The sequence below is a fragment of the Mustela putorius genome, unplaced genomic scaffold (genome assembly GCF_011764305.1).
Source record: "Mustela putorius furo isolate JIRA1106 unplaced genomic scaffold, ASM1176430v1.1 tig00000224_pilon_pilon_pilon, whole genome shotgun sequence".
NCBI classification, from domain to species: Eukaryota; Metazoa; Chordata; class Mammalia; order Carnivora; family Mustelidae; genus Mustela; species Mustela putorius.
Genome location: NW_025421321.1, coordinates 17,515,851 through 17,535,194, shown reverse-complemented (window position 1 = coordinate 17,535,194; position 19,344 = coordinate 17,515,851). Strand labels below are relative to the sequence as shown.

The window sequence follows — 19,344 nt, the reverse complement described above, 5'->3', positions numbered from 1 at the left end:
TCTGCAGTTTCTAAGTTGTGCAGTGGACATTTAGACTACATGTGACTGTTTCTGATATCGTCATTCCTCCAACACCACCAGGCAGAGTGCAGAGTTGCAGCAACAGCCTTTGCTTGTCTTGCCAAAATGTCCTTCCTGGTTGAAGTGAAGCTTTACTTGTTATTTCCTGTCCTATAAGTCAACTCTTCATTATGTTTCCTGGTGTCCCATGGACAAATAAACAAACAAATGAATAAATCAACAAGAAGCTAAACCATCAGGATTTGTGTGCAACACCATCATAGTAATAACCGGCATGTATATGAAGCATTGCAGTTTATAACATGTTTTCACACATATAATTTATTTTTATCTTCAAAACAGTCATGGGGCATCATTATCATCTCCATTTTACAGATGAAGCAAACTAAGGCTCAGAGAGGTTAAATGAGTTGCCCATGGTAATCATCCCTGGTTGTTCTTGAGAAAGGAGAGGTGAGACTGGGATTCCCAAATGGTGACATGCTGGGGCAACCCAGGCTCTAAAACCATAGACCAGTATTAGGAGGAAGGTAAACGGGGATGAGGAAGAAAAGAGGACCAACCCAGCTTGAGATACTGGGCTCTTTTAACTCCCAAGAGTGCTGACCTAGGCCAGCACATGGCACAAGTGCAGCTCTCTCTGTGATGTGTTCTGAGGAGTCCTTCAAGGAACTCCCACCAAAATCTATTTCCAGGGGCATGCACACTGCCTTAGATTCCACCATCATTCCTTTGCTTCTATTAAATAGGACAATACTTCTAAAAATTTTCCACTGAAACTCTCTCAATGGCATAGGCATAGAAAGGCTATCCTGGGTAGATGGTGGTTTGGAATAGAGTTCCAAGTGGGAGCTGAAAGAGAGAATTTTCTGAATCTGGTTTTTTATCTTAAAAATTAAAGCAGATTTAACTTTTTTCCCCACAATAAAGGCATATATTTTCAAAATGCATGTATTTTATTATAAAAATAATAATTTTTTTTGCAAAGAGGTCTGTGTGTGTGTGTGCAAGTGCCTGTGTGATGGTTGTCCTCTAGTTTCTGCATTCCCTTGGCAAACAGACTCATTTCTCACTTTGAAAAAACAAGACTTCAGGTATTGAAGACACCAGTTAAAATTTAAAATTAAATTTTACCTGCAAATGATATCACTTTAAGTTTCTGTCATTAATTAATTAATTAATTAATTAATATAATTCTGTTATCAGATTAACCTAAGGGGGAGCAGGACACTGGTTTAGGAAGCAGAGAGGCAACAGAAAGAAAAGTTAAAAATTCTGTGAATTTGCCAGAGGATTTGAGTCTTGTCTTGGGCTTCAGAATCACAGTGATAGGCATTGTGACAGGAATAATGATTCCCCAGACTGTGATCCCCATCTAGCCCCAGTCTATGAGATACAGCAATCTGAACTTGGATCTAAAAGTCTCCTGACTATTACGACAAAAGCAATCTTGGTTTTTCAGTGTACTGTATTTTTAAGTCATTTATATTATTTTTAGCAATTCTGGGACTACTTTTGACAATTGCAAAGTTAAAACTTTCATGGGTCTTGCTCATAGCTTCTGCAGCTCACCCAGCATGACAGGGAAATCTGTTACTATGGCTGAGACCAACAAGTAAGCAAGCAAGCAAACAAATAACATCCCTTTCTTGCTGCCCTTGTCAATATGAAAATGATTGATGATCAGGATCCTGAACTCAAAAGTTCTACTACTTGTCAGTTATGAGATAGAGAGGAAAATTTACTTTGAATCCACCCTAAAACATAGGAAGAATTGCATGGCATTTGTAATTTTGATGAGAACTAAAATGCAGTCCAAGTTACCCTGAAAAATTGTAATGTAGACTTAATCCATATTTAAACCTCTCTGTTTGACCTCCCATATTTATTTCCTCTTCTGGATCCAATAGATTGCTAGAGCCAGAAAAGGGGCTGAATATCATCTATTGATGATCTTCCTGCCACACCCTGCTTTGGTGACACTGAGGGAAAGCAAGCTGTTTTTGTGGAAGCTACGTACATTTGGGCTTAAGGTCTCTTGGCGAGGTCATTCAGATTAGGGATGATTGGAGTCCTCACCCCTAGGACCAGGAACCACAACTAGAGAACTGTTATCTTGAAAAGTCTTAAAGGTAAACAACTGTTTGGGAGGTTGATGGAACTCAAGGGACTGGTCACAGTGCTTCATTTGTATAGCAAGAATACTTGCTTTTAAAAAGATGTATTTATTTATTTTTGAGAGAGAGAGAGAGAGCAGGAAGGACAGAGGGAGAGGAAGAAAGAATCTCAAGCAGACTCCAGGCTAAGTGGGGGCCTGAGTTCAGAGGCTGATATGGGGCTCTATCCCATGACCCCAAGATCTCAACCTGAGCTGAAACTAAGATTCAGATGCTTAACTGACTTCAACCAGGTGCCTCAAGGACATTTTTAAAAGAGATTTTATTTCTTCATTTAGAGAGACAGAGATGTGTGCCTGGGCGGCTCAGTTGGTTAAACATCTGCCTTTGGCTGAAGTCATGATCCCAGGATCCTGGGATCAAGTCCTACATCAGGATTCCTAATCACCATAAAGTCTGCTTCTTCTGTTGCCCCTCCCCACTGCTCATGCTCTCTCTCTCTCTCTCAAATAAATAAAATCTTAAGATAGTAGTAGTAGTAGTAGGAGGAGTAATAAAAATAATAATAATTTTTTTTAAACTAGAGAGAGATTGAGAGAGCATGAGCGGGAGGTGGGGGGTGGGTGGCTGAGGGAGAGGGAGAGAGAGAATGACAAGCAGACTCCATGCCAAGTGCACAGTCTGATGCCAGGCTTGATCCCATGACCCTGAGATCATGAGCAGAGCCAAAATCAAGAGTCAGATGCTCAACAGACTGAGTCACCCAGATGCCACGAGAAAGGATGTTTTTTTTGCATATAGATTATATTGTTACTTTGGAAAAACAGGGGGTCTGATGTAGATTATAACAAATGACTCATCCATCCAAGTTCCTCCTGGCACCATCAGTACAACCCACATGTACAGTCACTGTTAGCACCCTTGGGAGGAGATGGGGGAAATCATTCATTCTGTAAATTACTTTTCAATATCAAAATTTGCCTCAGACCCTTATATGATAGCATCCACACTTAACCATTCATTGAGTTTTAGGTTATTAATTAAAAGTTAAGCTTTGGAATGCAACAAACCTGGGTGCAGACCTAGGCTATACCCCTTACTACTGTTCTGCCAGGCCTACTATAGAAACTCAATGCATGTTATTGGTGAAGATACAAAGTGACAGCCTGTAAATGCAGTTGATTCATATTTGTATTTAAAAATTACAACAGCATCAGGGTGCCTGGGTGGCTCAGCTGGTGAAGCATCTGTTTTCAGCTTAGGTCATGATCTCAGGGTTGTGAGATAGAGCCCCATGTTGGGGCTGTGTGCTGAGCACGGAGCCTACTTAAGATTCTCTTTCTCTCTCCATCTGCTTTCCTTAGCCTTCACTCTTTCTCTCTCCCCTCTCAAAAAAAAAAAAAAAATTACTACAACATCTACAGACAAATGACTGCTAAATATCTGCAACCGGAGTGATTTATTCAGATCACAGACAATGTTTTGTGTGCAAATTGATTGATTTGAACCTGTTGTAATAATTATTCTGAAGGGTCATCAGTCCATAGCACTAGTATCTTGGACATAGTAGGAAAGCATGGATTTTGGAATCTTATAGACCTGGGCTCAAATCCCAGCTTTGCCATGTCCTGACTGTGCCATCTTTGACAAGTTGCTTAATTTCTCTGAGTCTCAGTTTCCTCATCTCTAAAATAGGTATAACACCTATCTTACAGAGTTGTTGGAGGATTTAATGATATATGTACATAGGAACCTGATGTATGATGGGTGTCAAATAAATGTTTATTTGTATTCTCAAAATTTGAAGAAAACTTAATAAGATCCACATCAGTTTGAAGGCATTTACTTAAATTACAGAGGGCCTGGACATTAAGAACTTCATACCTAGAAGGACTTGCAGTCCCACTATGTGAAAACAGGGAGAGGAATAAAATAGGCTTCCAATGTTTTAACAGTACTTCCAATGTTTTGTTTTTACTTTTGTTCTATAGGAGCATCTACCTAGAATCTTTTAGATACTTTTCATTCTTCCTTTATTCCTTCTTCTTCCTTTCTTCTTTCTCCCACCTTGTCCTGCAGGGGAGCAGGGGAGTGGGGGAAAGGGGGGGTGGGGAGGGTCATGAGCACAATGTCAGTGTAATGTTGCCACTGTAACTAGTGATGGCCCATGTGTTCCTGAGGACCATGCTGGAGAAGCTGGACTCATGCAAAACCCCTTATTAAAGAGTAGCCCTGACTGCAAGCATTGATGGTGGTAGAGCCAGCCCCTGCCATGAATCATTTTCATGATAGTCAAGGCAGGAATCAACATTGGTTCAGAATATCCCCACCCTTCTTCCCTGGAATGGAAGGCTGGAGGACACTTAAAGGGAAATCTATTCTACAAACAGGAAGGCAGGCAGGGCAGAAGTGAATACAATGAGATAGTGCAGAGATCAGCTTCATGAGGGCATGATCTCCTAGAAGCTGTGGTTTATTTATGGTCAGGGAGCCTAGCAAGTTGTTTACTTAAGGCCTTCATCTTCATCACCTCCTGCTCAGTCTCTCTCATACCTGTGTTCACCTGGTGGGTTTATGGAAGGATTGTGTACAGTCTTAGAAACTTCTGACACTTGTAGTAGGATCTGTGTTAAATTTCTTGCCCTTTGGAAAATGTGCTTGCCTATCTCAAGAATGTCCTTTCCATTTATTATTCCCAGGACTGCACAATGTGCTTTATCTTTTCTTTCAGACATAAGTGTGAAGAGAGAGACACTCCATCCTTGAAAAAATGTTCATCCATGGCCAAATCTTTTTTTCCCATTTCCTCAGATAGTTTGGGAAACTAGTGCTACTCTCTGGCTTTGTACTGATCTCCCAGAGCAGGTGGGCACTCTTGGCTCTATTTGTTAGAGTATAATTGGAACAAGGAGCCATGTGACATATTGGTATGCAGATCATGTGATGATGGAATGAGGAACAAAGAGCAGGAGGCTCAGCCTTCAGGCGAACAACCAATCTGGGAATGAGAGCTGCTCATATTTTCTGTTTATCTTTTTAATGCTAATTATCTGTTTCTTGTTCTCAAATTTAGAAGCTGTTGACCCAGCTCAATTTTAGATACCCAGAAACTATCCACCAAATATATGCCTCCAATATAACTTGGGGGGGTTCATTAGATTAATTAATTAATAGTGGTTAATAAATGCTTTGAAATAGTTTTATTAAAAGGGCCACCTAAGTACAAAGTGTCATTATAATCAGGTCTAATGAGGTCAGTGGTTTAAAGAGAGGGTTTTAAAACCATATATAAAGCTCCTCCAACCATCAGTGGTACAGGATGAAGGTAAGAAGAGGCAGGTAAGTCTACGTACTGGCATTTAGAATCTCCTCCATAGGGGCAGAACCACATTGAAGTTTACTTGGATCAAAGAAAGGTAATCATAAAGCTACCAACTAATCGGTTCTCAAATTGTTTAACTCGTCTTTTAGGGCAAAAGCCACTGCTTTGTTAAAGCCTGGCGTGCAGGGTAGTGCTGAAGACAGGGGACTTTCCTAAACAGAGGGGAGAGACTTTCTCTGCAAGGTCACAAACCAGGTTAGTGCTCACCTTCTTGTATTATGTAGAATAATTAAGTTGTCTTTTGAATGAAAACAAAGATAGAGTTGATGGAGGAAGCACAGGGGGGAACAGCAAACCTCTTGAGTCATGATCTCTGATGCTCCTCTCAGTGGCTTACCTTGGTTTTCTAAGGAGACTACAGTAGAAGAATGGGAACAAAATTGTGATATGAGCAAGACTGGAGAAAGGATGGGCATATGTGTTAGCCTAACATATTTAAGATATTTGTACTTTCATGTCAACATGAAATTGGATTAAAATGAGTTGGAAGATTATACTTAGGGAAGAGTGATCCAATGAATCATAATACCAAGCCTATGAGACTAATATCTTGGAACTGGCAAAAAGGTATTATACTGGAAATGATTCTATACTTTCTTTTAGTTAAAACACATTTCCTTCAGGAAACTTTTAAGTTTTAAAATTAACCAGTTTCTCTTTCAAATTATAATAGGAGCTGTAGGATAAGATTCACAACCATGCTGTCCTTTATCCTGTATTGGGGACTTATTGCCCTCATTGGTAAGTCATTGATTGACATTTAGCATCTTTTGCAAGGTATCTACAAAAACGTGTAGCATAGTCATGAATCAGAAATAGCAATGATTACATGTAATCATTAGGGCTCTTCTAATCAGCCTGGCCATCAATCAGCTGCTGACATCTATAATTAACAGTGTATTCTGCTTGCCAAGCAGGTAAAGGCACTGCTAGTGGGAATTTATGGAACAGTGCCTTCGGAGGCAAGACATATGAAGATAAAATTATTAATACCAGGCAGTAAATAAGAGTTAAATGAGTATAGACAGAAAAAGACTCTAGTCTGGGAAGAGTTTAGGATAAAGAGTTCACATCTAGTCAGGATGTTGAGACCAAAAAGTGGAGGATGTAATAGTTGAAGAATGTTTGGTATTATTTGATAAGAGAAGAAAAGAGTCTGCTGGATGGGTAGAATGCCTTTTGTATAGGGAGGCAGAAATGCATGAAGAGTATTGGGAGGGGGAACCTGGGTGGCACAGTGGGGTAAGCCTCTGCCTTCGGCTCAGGTCATGATCTCAGGGTCCTGGGATCAAGTCCCGCATCGGGCTCTCTGCTCAGTGGGGAGCCTGCTTCCTCCTCTCTCTCTCTCTCTGCCTGCCTCTCTGCCTACTTGTGATCTCTCTCTCTGTGTCAGATAAAGAAATAAAATCTTTAAAAAAAGAGTATTGGGAGTACAGTAAATAGATCAGTGCAACAATACAGAAGTGAGGACTTCTGAGGATAAGGCTAGAAAAGTAGGCTGGTGAGATGCTGAGGGACTTTGAATAAGAAAAGATTGAAAATTTGGCTTAGGAAAAATGAAAAGCCATTGTAAACAATGTTCAAGTTGTCTTTATGAATAGAGTGAAGATTGAGAAGAAAGTGTTTCTATAATGTTTAATTCTAAATTTGAAAAAGTGAGGTTACAGAAAACTGATAATTTCCGACTATTTATATGGTCAAAGGCAGAGGAACATAGTTTTAAATTTTTATTCCTTCTTTAATTTCCAGGTAGGAGCAGAGTTATATAACAAGTAGGCTAATTATGAGCTACTCTACTACCTATGTTTAACTGAAAGGGGACTATAATTAAGAAAGACCTGTGTGTTTATGATGTCAACACAAGTAGTGTAAAGTCCATGGTCATATTCTAATCCCCTTAAAGCAAACTTAGGTATGTAAGCTGGGAATCCTGGTTAACCTACACCTTATACCTAAAGACTCTGGTTCAATAGACCTAGTATGAGGAGTCCATAAATATGCATTTTTAATAGGCATCCAGATCACACTGATAACTGTGGTCTGTGGGCTACACATGGAGCATAGCAAAGGCCAGCTCTCCAGTAAAAAGAAATCAAAACTTTTTTTTTTCAAGATTTTATTTATTTATTTGTCAGAGAGAGAGAGAGAGAGAGCACAAGCAGGGGGAGCAGACAGAGGGAGAAGCAGGGTCCTCGCCAAGCAAGGAGCCTGATGTGGCACTTGATCCCAGACCTGAGCCAAAGGTAGATGCTTAACTGACTGAGCCACCAGGTCTCTCAAATGTAAACTTTTGACATATGGGCTTGTTCCAGATAACTTAGATAATTCCTTTACTTCTCATTCATTCATAAATCTATCCATCCATCCATCCATCCATCCAATATCCATTCACAAATATTTATTGAATGTCCACTTTGTGGGGCGCCTAGGTGGCCCAGTCGGTTGAATGTCTGCCTTCAGCTTGGGTCATGATCCTGGGGTCCTGGGATCGAGTCCCACAACAGGCTCCTCACTTGGTGGGGAGTCTGCTTCTCCCTCTCCCTCTGTCCCTGCTCTCTCTCTTTCTCTCTAATAAATAAATAAAATCTTTTTTTTTTTTAAAAAGAATGTCCACTTTGTCCCAGGCACTATTCTAGGTGCTGAGGAGGAGATAGGATAGGGAAAAAAGTATTCTAGTGAGAGGAATAGATAAAAAAAAAAAAGAAAGAAAGAAATATAAGAAGGAAGGAAGGAAGACATGTCAGGTGGTGACAGGTGATATAAATAAAATAATGTAAGGTAATGGGTGATAAGGAATGAGGCATGAATGTGTTGCCTTTTTAATGTAGGTAGAAAAAAAGACTCTTTAATAAGGTAAGTAAATATTTGTTGTAGAATGTTTCAAACACATAAAATGGGGGAGGCAACAGTATAACTCCCATGTACCATCAGCAAACGTCTATGGTTTTCAACACTTTGCTTTCTTATTTTATCTATCCCTCATCTCTGCATTTTTTGGGAGGGGAGGAGGTTAGAATATTGTAAGACAACCCAAAAGATCAAAACATTTTATCTACAAATGTTTTTGTATGTGTCTAAAATGTGTAAGGACCAGCTCTGGTACATGAAGATGTTCCTGGTTCACCTGAACCATTTCCTGCCCCAGACCAGAAATGAGACTTTTTCTGAAGTGCACTGGTTCCTCTGAGTGGGAAATAGTATTTAGAGACCACAGTATAAGTCCCAGGGGTGCTCCATTGCTATAGGGTGTAATTCCTTCCAGGTCTTTTCAGTGGGGAGAACTTAGACAGTATATATATATTTTTTAAAGAGAAAAATAATTATGTATTCATACTGATATTCCATATTAATATTTATGAATACAAAGGATATACTAAAATCCTGGCTCCTAATAACATTAACATGATTAGTTATTTACATATATTAGTTTCAAAATAACTATGGCACTATTACCAACCAACGATGATCCTGTGCATATAGTTTAAGATTTACTTATGATTCTTCATGTTTATAGGATGTATTCCACTAGTGGTATATATTTACACTGACTTGTTTTTAAGTAGCCAGAAATGTTCCTCCTCTATGTGTTAATTAAATTTTCAATTTGATATAATGTTAGATTTGTCTTTTACTTTTTAGGATTTTTTCTATTCAATTTAAAATTTTAAATTATAGAAATATTTACATGGCTCCAAAATAAAAACTATAAAAAAGGTACATTTAGAGAAGTCTCGCCTCTATCCCTGTCCCTTTTACCTCTTCTTATCTTGCCCCACAACTAACAATATTTACTAGCTTTTGGTTCATCTTTGTATTGTTTCTTTTGAATATATAGGGAAATCTCTCTCTCTCACACACACACATACACAAACACATACAATCATATTTTCTCCTTTTTTCAAAGAAAGAATATAATTCTAGAAATATTATTCTGTACCTGGAAATAATGCTATAGAATGTTATAGAATCATATATCTATACAGTTCTTCCTCTTTCCTTTCTGCAACTGCATAGTAATCTGTGTGTGGAAGTGGCTTAGCTTCCTCAGTCCCTATATGGATGACACGTGCATTGTTCCTAGACGTTTCCTGCTATAAATAGTGCTGAAACAACAGCCTATTGCAAAATCTCCTTCCACAGCAATGTGTAAGACTGATACTTCCCCCACAGCCTCATTGTCACAATACATTGTCAAATTTTTGGATTCTTGCCAATTAAATAGGCAAAATGTAGTGTCTTGATGATGTTTTATTATAGTATTCTCTTTTGAGTGTGGTTGAGCACCTTTTTATACATTTAAGGATTCCTTTCTTTTTTGTCTATGAACTGTTTATTCATATCTTTCACTGATAGGTGGTACTTGAACAGAATCCTGAAGGCAGTGAGGCAGCAAATCATGTACATACCTGGAGAAATAGCATTCTAGGCAAAAGGATCTATAAATATAAAGGCCTTGAGGCAGAAACCTGCCTGGGATGCTGAAGGAGAATCAAGAAAAATGTGACTGGAGAAGAGTGAGGAAAGGGAGGGAAAAGTCGGAAAGTGAGCAGGGACCAGATCAGTCAGGGATTGATGTCCACAAATGAATGATCGGAAAACCACTGGAAGGGTCGGAGAGAGGAATGATATGATCCCATGCATGTTTCCAGAAACCAGTCTCGGTGCTGGAGAACAGACTGCAAAGGTTTGGAAGGAAGATCGATTAGGGAGGTTTTATAATAATCAAGATGAGCAATGGTTGTAGTTTGGACCCTGGTGGTAGCAGGCGTGGTGAAAAGTGGTCATATTTTGGTTATATGTTGTCAGTCTGCACCCTCACTCACAGCTTCTACACCTCTATCTTACATATGATCTATGTCATGGAAATCTATCTATTCATTCACTCATGTGTATTTCCTACACATATTGGATGCACAAAGTTCTGTGCTGAGGGCCATGGAGACTGCCAATGCCATGCTTTTTGCATCACATGGAAATCCACACTACTTAGAGAAATTTAATGGCTTTGCTGATTTCTACTGCTTTTGTTACCTAAATAGGTTTTCTAAGTATTCTGAGTTACTTGACAGTTTCACCATCTGACTTTCTGACGCATTTATAATAGCTTTTTATATTTATTTATTTATTTATTTATTTATTGCCTGTTTGTAGTTGGGAGAAAGTAGATTGTACCTGTATTTTCATTTGTTTTGATAAGCTTTGCTTTTTAAAAAGTTAATCTTTAGAGTTGCTTTGTTTTCCTTCTAAAATCCATATTTATATGGAGTAGTTCCAATGATTGTGTGCCTAATTCTAAGACAGTTTCTTTATACTGTCAAGTTAATCAGAACTAGACCTACAGTGAATGGATAAAATCCATCTCTCTTTAAAAAACACCATTTACAATGCTAAGTGGAACAATGTAGTATTTTACATCAAATATTTTAACAAATATATTTCTTATAACAAGTATTTGTAGTCTTAAGATATAAATCAACAGTTCCAGGAGCTATTAGAACAAATTTTTCAATTTACAGAAAAGATCTTTATCTCCTTTAGTAAATAGACTTGGACAGTAAGTCACTTCATAAGGACAAAATAAAAAAATAAGAATAGGATTTAACTTAAGTTTTTATGGTAGGTTGAATTTTATTTCCAATTTTACTAATTATACTTAGAAGCTCAACTTCACAGAAACATGATACAAAATGGACATTTTAAGTTAATGGTACCCTTCTTTTTTAACGTAAGTGGTATTAGTACCCTTCTTTCTTATTTTCTTAAGCAAAGGCAATTGTTAATCCAGATGTTTACATCCCCAGATGTAGAAGTGGTAGAAGTGTCTTAAGATTTCTCTCAGAGTTCCTGCTTAAAACTCTAGTGGCGATTTTAATTCTGATCAAGATTGCAGAAAATGTTTTTGAGACCTATAAAAATTGGTTTTCATAATACTTTTTACAATGTTTAGAATTAAGTATTTCTTTAAAAATTTTGGGGGGTTCCTGGCTGGTTCAGTCAGTAGAGCATGTGAGTCTTTTTTTTTTTTTTTTTTAACTGATATCTGATTTTTTAGTGTCTTTTAAAAAATTTATTTATTTATTTATTTGTCAGAGAGAGAGATAGAGAGAGCATAGGCAGACAGAGTGGCAGGCAGAGGGAGAAGAAGGCTCCCTGTCGAGCAAGGAGCCCGATGTGGGATTCATCCCAGGAAGCTGGGATCATGACCCAAGCTGAAGGCAGCAGCTTAACTGATTGAGCCACCCAGGCATCCCGAGCAGGTGACACTTGATCTCTAGGTCATGAGTTTGAGCCCCACGATGCTTTAAAAAAAAATTTTTTTTTTAAGGTTGGAGAAAACGGGTTTGGGGGAATCTTCTGTTTTGTGTTCTCTGATGAGCTATCCTAGGGGTCTTCGAGAGCATGTTAGGAAAGAGTTTCACGTTGGTGAGCCTTCACCTTGGTTTAGTAATGCTTGTTACAGCAACTCGAGCAATATTTCTCACAAGTTTCCTGAGAATTATCATTCTCTCCCCCCCAGGCACTTCTAGGGGCTCGTACCCCTTCACTCACTCAATGAACCCTCACCTGCATCCCCGCTTGTACCATGGCTGCTATGGTGATATCATGACCATGGAGACCTCTGGTGCCACCTGTGATATAACCAGGTTGATGAACTGTGGTAAGTGAAAGCAAAGCAAATATTTGGCTTTCCCCCTTTCATCATTTTCATATTCTCCCTTTCATCATTTTCATATTCTTTTTTAGGAGGTAGCTTAATTTTGAAAAGATATAATTGCTGTTATAGCAAAAGATCAAAGTTAAAAATTAGAAGTAAGTGGTGCCTGGGTGGCTCAGTGGGTTAAAGCCTTTGCCTTCAGCTCAGGTCATGATCCCAGGGTCCTGGGATCAAGCCCCGCATTGAGCTCTCTGCTCAGCAGAGAGCCCACTTCCCTCTCTCTCTCTGCCTGCCTCTCTGCCTACTTGTGATCTCTGTCTGTCAAATAAATAAATAAAATCTTTTTAAAAAAATAAAATAAAATTAGAAGTAAGCAGAATCTTGACAAACCTAGCAAACTACTTCTACTCATTTTCCCTCAGTCTTTCCAAACCTTACCTAAATTTGTTTATTTCTACATAATTAAATGATTGCTTACATAAAATATTAAATTCTGCCTTTATTTTTTGTTTGTTGTATTTACTTCATGTTATAGCATGAGCTTTTTAAGAGAGTCTCTTGCTTTTTGTACATCCTCTCTTTTGTAATCCTGTTCCAAAGTATTCTTCATGTTATCCCAGTATTAGAACATCAGCGCTGGAAGCAACTACAAGGTCAATCTAATCCTACCTCCCCAATTTATAGATCTGAAAACTGAGGCTCAGCAAGAAGAGACTTCTCATGGGCCTGGAGCTAGGTAGTAGCAGAACCAGACTCAAATTTAGGTTGGCTGACTTCTAGTTCGAGTCTTCCCAAGGCACCAATGTGGCAGGTAACAGAAGAACAAGAAAGAGAGCAGAAATGGTACTGCCTGGGGTTGTGGACCTTTCTGGGTTTATGCAATTAAAGATTTAAAAAAATGTCCTAGAATAGTTGTCCCAAGCTGTGGTCTGTGGTCGGGGACTGTGATTGACTTACTAAACTTTGAAAAAGGGTTCTCTTCTGGAGTAAACACTTTATTTTCTATTGACTTAGGGATCCGTGGTTCTGAAATGTTTGCTGAGATGGATTTGAGGGCCTTAAAACCTTACCAGATTCTGATCAAAGAAGTTGGGCTGAGGTACTGTGTGGACCCTGCTCTCATCGCAGCCATAATCTCCAGAGAAAGCCATGGTGGAGCTGTCCTACAAGATGGCTGGGACCACAGGGGACTTAAATTTGGCTTGATGCAGGTACTTGGCCAGAAAATTTCAGTCAGCCCCACTTTATCCTTCCTTATGCAAGCTCAAACCAAACTAGATGTCTATTGGTAGTACTTTCAGGCTTCAGAACACCATGGTATTTCAGATAATTTGTACTTCTGTATTCTGTAACATGTCTTTGGTATTTAATTCCAGATTTAGCAGTTTTGGGGTATCTTCAGGAAAAGTATTTTATCAGTTTTAAAACTACAGTTTGCAATTAATAATATGCAAAACACTTAAATTGAGAAAATCTTACAAAGGGCACTGATTAGAGGTGTACATTTGGGGTTCATAAAGTAGTGAATTTTATCTATGGATCAAAACACTGTAATTAAGCTCTACTTGAATCAAACGGTTCTTTAGGCAAATTGGAGGAAGGGGATCCAAATTATCTGGCTGTTTGAATTTTTATTTTAAATTGTCTGTGGAGACCTAAGCTTTGAACTATCTTAATTAGAAACGAATTTTTATTTTTGATTGCAAATGTCTAGTCATTGAATGCTAATTATTTGTTTTGCAAAATTTTCATATATGTATATGAGAGTTTAATGAAAACTATGCCACACCCACATCTCCCAAATCATACTTTGTTTATCTGACTCTCTTTTCTGTAAGAGAAGGTAGAATTGATTCTTTGGAGATAAAGTAAGGGGGCCGAGGCCAGTGGCTCTGTACTTGAACACAAGGAATAGAAATCAGGAATAGTAGAAAAATGTGCAGCTTCATCCAGATGCTGACATTATTATCTGATTTTTCTAGCTTGATAAAAAAATTCATCACCCTGTTGGTACCTGGGACAGCAAAGAACACCTTTTGCAGGGTGTTGGAATTCTAGCAGACAAAATTAAGGCAATCCAGAAAAAATTCCCCACGTGGAGTGTGGCTCAACACCTGAAAGGTAGGTCATGTTTGTGGAGCTTTGTTTAAAAGAGTAGTGCGTGAGACCCCTGAAGGCCAGATGTGCCCTGGGCCTCCCTGGGAGTATTCCCAAGGGGTCAGCAGTGGGGCGGGACAGGGCTGCCAAAAGGCTGCACTAATGCTCTCTGAACAACTGAGTTTACTTTGAGGGGTCTTCCTCCCCAACTTCCATTTCCCCTCCTGCCAGATGTTGGTATTCATATCATATCTCACATCAGTTAATGCAAAAACTATTGCAAAAAGAATGTTTGCCTTCCTCTGATAGTTTTTATCCTAATGCAAGAAATCAACCACTTTCTTTGTTTGAACAAATGTTTACTCTGAGCTGTGATACCAGGGCTTTCAGTATCGTATCTAAGTGGAGATCTCTGCTTGGCTGATCACAGACCTCAAGTTCCGCATCATCCAGATTGAATTAAGTCACTAGCTTCCCACCATAAGCTTGCTCTTTTTTCTGTTTTTCTGTCTCTTCTCTCTTTTTTTTTTTTTTTGTCTCTGTGAATTGCACCATAATATGTCTAGTCATTCCAGCCAGAAAACCAGATTTTTTTTTATGTTCTCTGGTTCATTCTGTTTTTATATCCAACCACATCAAGTCCTATTAAGTGTACCTCTTACAGACCCATGGTGTACATATAACTTTCTCCTCCCACATTTACCATCCTTAATTTAGAATAAACAATTTCTGTTTTTAGTTTCAAGGTCCTTGAAATCAGGGATCAGGATAAGGGGTCTTTTTCTCTATATCTCAGAGCAAAGCACAGTCATGTATACACATAAATAATTATTGAAGATTAAAATTTTGAGGTAAAATCACATACACACGTGCATACGCACACATATCCCTACAAAAAAAAATGATTATGTCTTGGGTACCATTATGTACCTGCACTCGTGTGGCACCCATCCTGGCACATAGTAGGTGCATAAAAACATTTATTGAATGACTGAATGAGGCAGTGAATAAATGAGTAAATTTTTAAAAAATGAGTAAGTTATTTAATGACTGGGAGAATGCTATAAATATTCTCAGACTGAAGATTTGCTGGGGATCAAGTTTTGCCAGGCCTGGACTATATTAGAAGCAAATATGGATTTTGCAGGAAGAAAAACAAAAGTCTTTTAAAAGGAGAGAGAAGGAAAACAATCTGGAATTTTCCCAGAGATTCTTGAGGTGGTTGAACTTTTCAGGAAGGGAGGGAGGGGGAAGGAGAATTTGGGACTGCCTGCTTTGAAAAAACTTGCCTGGAGGGCTGACATCCTGGGAATGCTCATTTCTTATTTCTGCTGAAAGTTAATATTTCAATCTGAATCTCTATTTCATTTCAGGTGGTCTCTCAGCCTTTAAGTCAGGAATTGATTCCATTGTCACCCCAACGGACATAGACAATGACTTGGTCAATGATCTTCTTGCCCGAGCTAAATTCTATAAAAGACATGGCTTCTAAGCAAAAGCTCTGCGGGGGGCAGTGTTGACAGGTGTTCAGATGGCCCCTCTTTGTGAGTTTGATATGGATGTGTTGTAGTCAACACAAAGAAATGGTTGCACTTATGACAAAATTCAGTTTTCTTAATGCAAATAAGCATCAAAAAGAGAAAAAGAAAAGGAAATCTACCCAGTTCATAATATGATTTCCATAAAATGTTCACAGACATATATGCACAATTATTTTATAGTAAATGTGAATATCATGGTATGTGACATCTACATATTTCAATGGACCCTATTTTATTCCATGATTTCAATGCCTGCTGACTCTGTTTTACCAAATTGCTAACAGGAGAGTCTGACCTGAGCCTTTGTCCTTTTCCAAGTATTTGTCCAAGCCACTAGGGCTTTGATTGTGAGATATGATTAACTCATAAGCTAGTCAACCTGTGGGACAATGAAGAAACAAGAGATGGAATTCTAGCTTCACAAGTAACTGAGAGCTGACTGTGGTGAAACTGATCTTCCAAAAGTGAATGCCATGTCCCTGGCTCACACCAACCTTCTGTGTCATCTTCCTCTTGTTTGCTGAAGATCCAGGGAATTGCTTCTTCTATTTTCAGGAATTTCTGCCACACACTTGTTCAAGGAGTCCATCCCCACAAAACATGGCTGAAGATAAGCATATAGGACCTGAATGAGTTTATGGTTCTTTAATTGCAAGCAAAAGTAACTAGTTCTGGAAAGTTGAAGGAATAAAAGGCAATTATTAGAAGGCTATCAAAAGACTCATAGAAACAACAAGGTCAAAGACATGAAGAGAAACCAGGCAACTCTGTGTGCAGCAGGAACCAGCTGACCATACTTGATAGCATCCTCAATGCATGAATGAATAAGCACTCTCCTTGCATAAATGTACTCCAGAGAGTTTTTCTTCCATCCTTTCATCATTCTGCTTCACTTTCGTAGTTCCAGGAGAGAGACTCTGATGGGCTTATCTTGGGTCAAATACATACCTACACCTTGGCTACTCTGCTCTTAGGTCTTGTCCAGACTACTCACAATGGAAAAAGTTCCCTAGAATGAAAAACCTGGTGCAGTTTGTGGCTTTGCTACCATCCTCAGGAGAGGGCACAAATAATAATGTTGGAGCATAAAACCCTCAAAGTCCTTGCCGACAATGGCTCCTGCTTGGCTTTTAGCTTTTGGGAGGAATATTTGATAAAAATTTCTACCCATTACTTTTCTTTCTAAGAAGGAATCAAAATTAAACCCACCTACCTCCGAGTGCCCACGGAGAAAGCTCGGTAAACCTTCTCCGTGCAACAACCTTTTAACCTAGCCTGAAGATTTGACTCAGGCAGAACTGGAACCCTGTATTACACTGGGCAGAGTCAATGGTCAGCTAGTATGGCAGCCCTGCAGAATAGAGTCCAACATCTCTTATACTTGGTTGAAGACCATACTGTACCAGTTGTTAAAGATTTTGACATTGTCCCTGCATGTCGCAATCCAGAATGTTTACTTTACTTAAAACTGATTTCCTCCGGGCTTTCCACCACAAGCATGTACTCCCCTTCAATTGCCAGCCCCTTCAATGTCACTACTAAAGCAATAAAGTACATTTAGGTGAGAAAATTTCCAAGTAACTTGAAAAACAAGAAATAGTATGCTGACTTAGATTCTGAATCAATTCCCCCAGTATTCTCTTTATGACTTGGATAACAAGAGATGTTCTATAGCAGAGTCCATATTTAAGGTGTCTAAGGTTGATTCCTACCGAAACAGACCCTGAGACAGGGAGTCAGGTCCAGGAAGCTTATTTGAGATTTGTAGGGACTTGGTGATACAGGGAAGGGAAGAAAGACAGTAAAATGTGGTCATCGAACCACCTACTGTGGTGGGCACTGGAGTTCAATCCTCCAAGCAAACATCAAGAAATGGTACAAAACATAGAGTTCAGGATTATTTTACCTAGGGGATAAGGAGCTGGGGTATTTATACATCTACTCTAAAGAGTCATTGATTGGGGGATTTCCCTTTTGGGGGCTAGGGGAAGGCACGTTACTTCTGTGCTCCTCTGCTCCATCATGCAAATAGGCAGCACACTTTTCTGCGATTCCAAGGAAAAGAGATTGTAAGCACAGAAATGCAGATAATGTCAGTTGGAAATTACCTGAGGATCCAGAAATTCTTAGGAATATGGGAAAGGTACTGAAAGCATCTGCTTCACAAAGGTCAGATATAGCTGGAGGCTGGGGTACCTTTCAACACTGCTTGCTTTCCTCTGTGACCTAACAATGTAGTAAGAACAATATGGAAATAAATACAAGCCTCATTATGCCTCATGGTTTCCATGCCAAGCTTTTCCATAATCTATTAGAATTACTAATTAAATATGATAGAACTGTCCCAGTCTATTTTTCCAGTTGATACTAAGAACAATATTAAAGATGTTAGATTCAAATGTGGCTCCATTAAATATTCTTTCAGTCATCCTCAACTTTCTTTGTAATTTTTTTTGCCTATGTCTTCTTCAGTGATAATGAATGGCTCTGTTTACATTCCAGTGTATACAATGTCACTTCTTTTTGTTGTCTAAAAACTAAGCTCTCTCTGGAAAATGAAGAAAGATTGTCTTATAAATAGTTTTGAAAGTAACAACAACAACAAAAATTCTCATCTTTTCCTTTCTTGGCAATCAATACCTCACAGGACTTTAAGCATCAGTGCTAAGAACATTATTAGAGGTCACAGATATGGAAGAACTTCCTTCCCTTACTTCCTCTGCATTATGCTAAAGGGACATACATGACTAATGGCCCTAATAAGACTAACTATGAGTATTGTGGAGACTGAAGGAAAAAGTATTTGAAAAATTACTAAGCAGTCAGTCATTGGTGGTGGTATGGTGGTAGCATCCCCAGAATGAAAAGCTTTGCAAGCAGGGTGGGGGGTCATGAAGACACAGGATTCCTGGGAGAGAGGGAGCTCTGAAAGTTCAAAGACTCTAAAGGTAAAATGACTGACTGCAGTTTTCTTCTTTGCCAGCCCCACTGGGTGGGTATAGCCTGTGAGGCAGCCCTTAGTTTGTCTGCCTAGTGAATACAAAAGAGAGTGGAGTTATCTCTCGGTTACTTCTTTTTAGTTGTCATCTGGACGTTTATTTGTATTCAATTTAAAATCCACTTTTTTAAAGATTTATTTTAGAGAGAGAGAGCATGCGTGCACACAAGTGGGAGGGGCAGAGGGAGAGGGAGAGAAAAATCTCAAGCAGACTCCATGCTGAGCATGGAGCCCAACCCGGGGCTCAATCTCACAAACCAAGAGATCACAACCTGAACCAAAACAGAGTCAGACACTTAACCAACTACACCACCCAGGTACCCCTAAAATCCTCTCTTTAAAAAAAAAAGCTGTTTTAGGGGCACCTGGGTGGCTTAGTTGGTTAAGCAACTGCATTCGGCTCAGGTCATGGTCCTGGAGTTCTGGGATCGAGTCCCACATTGGGCTCCTTGCTGGCCAGGGAGTCTGCTTCTCCCACTGACATCTCTCCTCTCATGCTTTCTCTCTCTCTCTCACTCACTCTCTCAAAATAA

At 39.1% G+C, this 19,344-nt stretch overlaps 1 protein-coding gene across 1 annotated transcript; it reads left to right on the top strand.

Annotated features, from left to right (window-relative positions):
- The first annotated feature begins 6,218 nt into the window (after positions 1-6,218).
- On the top strand, positions 6,219-15,764 carry LYG2 (lysozyme g2). The gene is made up of 5 exons (XM_004753062.1): positions 6,219-6,261; positions 12,038-12,178; positions 13,190-13,386; positions 14,158-14,296; positions 15,646-15,764. The coding sequence occupies exons 1-5, from the start codon at positions 6,219-6,221 to the stop codon at positions 15,762-15,764; spliced, it is 639 nt and encodes a 212-aa protein (XP_004753119.1).
- The last annotated feature ends 3,580 nt before the right edge of the window (positions 15,765-19,344 follow it).

What these genes read in the sequence shown, in the direction of transcription:
- LYG2 (XM_004753062.1), top strand. Translation starts at nt 6,219, where the DNA reads ATGCTGTCCTTTATCCTGTATTGGGGACTTATTGCCCTCATTG. An exon ending in GGGACTTATTGCCCTCATTG is followed by an intron (nt 6,262 to 12,037) that starts GTAAGTCATTGA and finishes TCTCCCCCCCAG; the next exon opens with GCACTTCTAGGGGCTCGTAC. An exon ending in TGTGGCTCAACACCTGAAAG is followed by an intron (nt 14,297 to 15,645) that starts GTAGGTCATGTT and finishes ATTTCATTTCAG; the next exon opens with GTGGTCTCTCAGCCTTTAAG.